The sequence below is a fragment of the Nothobranchius furzeri genome, chromosome 10, assembly GCF_043380555.1.
Source record: "Nothobranchius furzeri strain GRZ-AD chromosome 10, NfurGRZ-RIMD1, whole genome shotgun sequence".
In the NCBI taxonomy this organism is placed as follows: Eukaryota; Metazoa; Chordata; class Actinopteri; order Cyprinodontiformes; family Nothobranchiidae; genus Nothobranchius; species Nothobranchius furzeri.
In genome coordinates, this window is record NC_091750.1 from 26,312,893 (window position 1) to 26,316,132 (window position 3,240).

The 3,240-nt window shown below is 38.2% G+C and overlaps 1 protein-coding gene across 1 annotated transcript; it reads left to right on the forward strand.

The window, feature by feature from the left end:
• The first annotated feature begins 270 nt into the window (after positions 1-270).
• LOC129159745 (odorant receptor 131-2-like) lies at positions 271-1,230 on the forward strand. Its single transcript, XM_070555217.1, has one exon. The coding sequence runs from the start codon at positions 271-273 to the stop codon at positions 1,228-1,230; it is 960 nt and encodes a 319-aa protein (XP_070411318.1).
• Positions 1,231-3,240: the final 2,010 nt, after the last annotated feature.

Here is a 3,240-nt window from a genome sequence, read left to right on the forward strand (position 1 = left end):
AAGAGAGAATACATCACCCATCACTGATCTGGTAAACGTTGGTAAACGTTATGTCACGTGAGCAGGTTTCCAGGGACAGATCATAAAATCATAGGTGAAGTCAGGGAAACCCTGCAGACCAACTCTGCCCTGGTGGAAGTCTGAACTATTGTGTCTTTTTTCTGGTCTCTAAACTGCTTGAGTTTTATCTGGTAAACTGAATTTATTGTTGCTTTTGTTTTCACACAAGAACAGGCTGACACCCTACACATCTTTAATAGTCTCTCTGTAATGTCAAATGTGTCTGATTCTTACTCCAATAACACTGATGTATTGTTGTATCAGAGTTTACTGGAAAGAGTGGTCCTCTGTGGTTTTTCCACGGTTCCAGCCTGTGTGTTTCTCTGCATTAATGGGACCATGTTATTTACTCTGAGAAGCAAACCAGTGTTTCGTGACACCTGCCGTTATATTCTTCTGTATAACCTCCTACTTGCAGACACTGCTCAGCTGGTAGTGAGTCAGCTTCTCTTTCTACTTGCTGTTTGTAGAGTAAGACTAACATATCCTGCATGTGGTACCATCGCTACAATTGCCAATCTCACAGGAGGAATCTCTCCTCTCACACTGGTAGTGATGTCATTGGAGAGATATGTAGCTGTGTGCTTCCCACTGAGGCATGCCTCCATCATCACAACCAGAAACACAGCAGTGGCTATTATCGCAAGCTGGGCTATTAGTTCCATTAACAATTTAACTCGGGGTCTTTTTTTATTGGAATATTCTTTTGAAAATATGAGTAACCTCCTGATGAAAGACTATTGTTATGACATTACTTGGTTTCCAAGTACTCAGCGAGATAACTATGATAAAGCCTACATTTGTTTTGTATTTGTTTCAGCTGGTTTAGCAGTAATTTATTCCTACACTGGAGTTGTAGTAGCAGCCAGATCAGCTTCTACAGACAAAGCATCAGCTCATAAGGCCCGTAAGACACTGCTACTACATCTGATACAGCTAGGTCTCAGTCTGTCCTCAATGATATATCACACTCTGCTCATAGCTCTTGCAAGAACTGTTTCACGATTAGTTTTTGTATGGGTCCAGGATGTTTTTTATGTGTTATTTATCATTTTACCCAGATGTCTGAGTTCACTACTTTATGGTCTGAGAGATCAGACCATCAGACCTGTGCTACTGCATTATCTGTGTTGTCACCTCAGATTCCCAGTTGAACCTGGCCTTGGCTGAAAAAAAAAATTGCTTGTGCATTTTTGCTGGAGTATGAAAAGAATGTAAACATCAAAGCAGTATATGATGGCATTGCTTGAAATCAATTAAGCATTGTGTTAAAATATCAATCCTCTGATAACTAGGAATCTACAGAGGCAGTTTTACCATTGACTCCACATAAAAAGGCTGCAGCCAGATGTAGAACCAGCAATCATCAAGTCTAAAGGCAACATACTTTTAACCAAATAACAGTGCAGCTATAATGTTTATATGTCAAAAATGTGTATAATTTTCCACATTTAGAATTTGACATGATTGTCAGAATTGTTATTAGAAAGTTTGTCAAAGACTTTGGTGAAAAAGCAAAAGGATTAAAGTATGAGAGCTGTAGAATTAACTTTTATCAGACCACTTTATAAGTGCACCATGCTAGTACTGTTTGATGCATTTTTGTCCTCAGAATTTCCTCAAAGGTCCTATATTGTCCAAAATCTACTTTTTTGAGCCTTTGACCGTGTTATGTTGTTATTTCCTCATGAAAAACACTTCAAAGTGGATTTTGACTTTGCACATGTTCCTGTCACAGCTTCTTCTTCCGTTCAACTTTGCTAAGCTTTTACAAGAGCATGGATGGGGTGTTGTTGTGTCATCATACCTCGCTCATCAGGGCTGGACGTTATATAGAAAAAAAGCATATAGATAATTATTAAAAATATTTTAAAATATATGTAGAAAATATATTTGCCCACCATATAGACTCACCAAACTCAACTCTAAACCTCCAACATCCTCAACACTGATTGACCTCATTCTCAATAACAGTCCTTCTATCAGTCCGGAGTCTTCAGTCAAATAATTGACCACTGCTCTACAGCATGTATTTGCTCTAACTGCTCAATTAAATGGCCACCAGCTTGTGACCAAGCACTCTCTGAGGAACCTGGACATGCAGGCTTTTCTTATAGATGTTGTGTATATAAATTGGAGCAAAACATTGATAAACATGCCCCTCTGAAAAAATTTAGGACATAGAATTGCTACAGTTCTTGGTTCTCCCATGAACTATCGGGACTTATCCACAAAAAGAACATCCTTTGGAAAACACTCGTTCCTCTCAGTGCCCTTCAGATTGTCTTGCCTTCAGACAATGCAGAAATCAAACCACACAGGCAATTAGAATTGCCACAATCTCCTACTATAAGGAGAAACTCTCTACCTGTGGCACTGATACAAGAAAGTTCAGGAAAACAGTTCAATCCATGGAAAACAAACTTCAATTCAATTCAAGTTTATTTATATAGCGCCAAATCAGGACATGAGTCATCTCCAGGAACTTCACATAGTAAACATTCAAATACAGGTCAGTTCATTAAGCCAATCAGAAAAAAGTTTCCTATATAAGGAACCCAGCAAATTGCATCAAGTCACTGACTGATGTCAGTGACTTTACTACAATCCTCATACTAAGCAAGCATTTAGCGACAGTGGAGAGGAAAACTCCCTTTTAACGGGAGACTAGCAGAGGTGTGGACTGAAGTCATATGACTTGGACTCAAATCATCATTTAATGACTTCTGATAAAATCTATAAAGACTTACGACTTGACTAGCACTTGAACGCCAATGACTTGCGACTTGAATCGACTTGCATCTGTTGACTTGATGATGACTTGAGCATAATTGATATTTTAGCACAAACGTTGCACGACATGGACAAAAATCATAAATCATTCTTCGTTCTGGGTTTGATTTACTGCTAAATGCAGCAGCACTTTGTTTATAATCTATTTCAGTTGCACTTTCTGCTTGTTTGAGCAAATAAATTAAGCTTTAAGAAGCTTTATTTATGGAATTTATTTATTATCATTGTCATTAAATGGGAAGTTGGACAGATAACTTGAATAGGACTTGAAAATTCAAAGCTAAGATCTTGGACTTGATTTGGACTTCCCCATCATTGACTTTGGACTCGACTTGGACCTGATTGTCTTTGACTTGTACTTGACTCGAGACTTGACTGTAAAGACTT

Excerpts from the sequence above, each read along its gene's own strand:
- LOC129159745 (XM_070555217.1), top strand. The coding sequence starts at position 271 with ATGTCAAATGTGTCTGATTCTTACTCCAATAACACTGATGTATTGTTG.